This window comes from Arachis ipaensis, chromosome B03, assembly GCF_000816755.2.
Source record: "Arachis ipaensis cultivar K30076 chromosome B03, Araip1.1, whole genome shotgun sequence".
Taxonomy (NCBI): Eukaryota; Viridiplantae; Streptophyta; class Magnoliopsida; order Fabales; family Fabaceae; genus Arachis; species Arachis ipaensis.
The window spans coordinates 129954069-129954563 of record NC_029787.2 but is presented as its reverse complement, the minus strand read 5'-3'; the positions used below and the strand labels follow the sequence as shown (position 1 = coordinate 129954563).

The window sequence follows — 495 nt, the reverse complement described above, 5'->3', positions numbered from 1 at the left end:
TTTTGATAATAGATAATAGATATATGTATATCTGATTTGCTCATGGAAAAAATGGCCTATAGGGAGAGAGTTTCAACTTTCAAGTACAGGATCTCCACCCTGAAAAGACAACTACATAGTACTAGAAGATTTCATTCCCCATAACACCAACACGAAGCCTTTTACTTTTTGTCATATATCCACTTCTACATGAATCCTAACCATACACGTGTTCATACAACCACCAATTAGGGCCAAATTAGCGTCTCTCAGCTACGAATATTGAATATTCTGTGTTTCTTTCTCTCACATCCATTCAAGTCTAGTCAACCCCGGTGACGAAACCTTGACTTCCTCCACTGTTGGATTGCAGAAGAAGAAGAAGATGAGATCGGAGAGAATGACTTTGGTTCTGGTGAACCTTGCAGGTATAATGGAGAAAGCAGATGAGACTCTACTACCAGGTGTATACAAAGAAGTCGGTGCTGCTCTCCGTGCTGACCCAACCTCCTTGGG

General features: G+C 41.0%; 1 protein-coding gene across 2 annotated transcripts in view; it reads left to right on the top strand.

Moving 5' to 3' along the window:
- Positions 160 to 495, top strand: part of LOC107633891 — a 3195-nt gene continuing 2859 nt past the window's right edge. The window contains exon 1 of one of the 2 annotated variants that reach the window (XM_021119844.1): positions 160 to 495. This exon is cut by the window's right edge and continues 151 nt beyond it. In XM_021119844.1, coding sequence (XP_020975503.1) covers positions 365 to 495 — 131 coding nt within the window. In that variant the 5' untranslated portion in view covers positions 160 to 364. The other variant, XM_021119843.1, reaches the window with a different exon arrangement.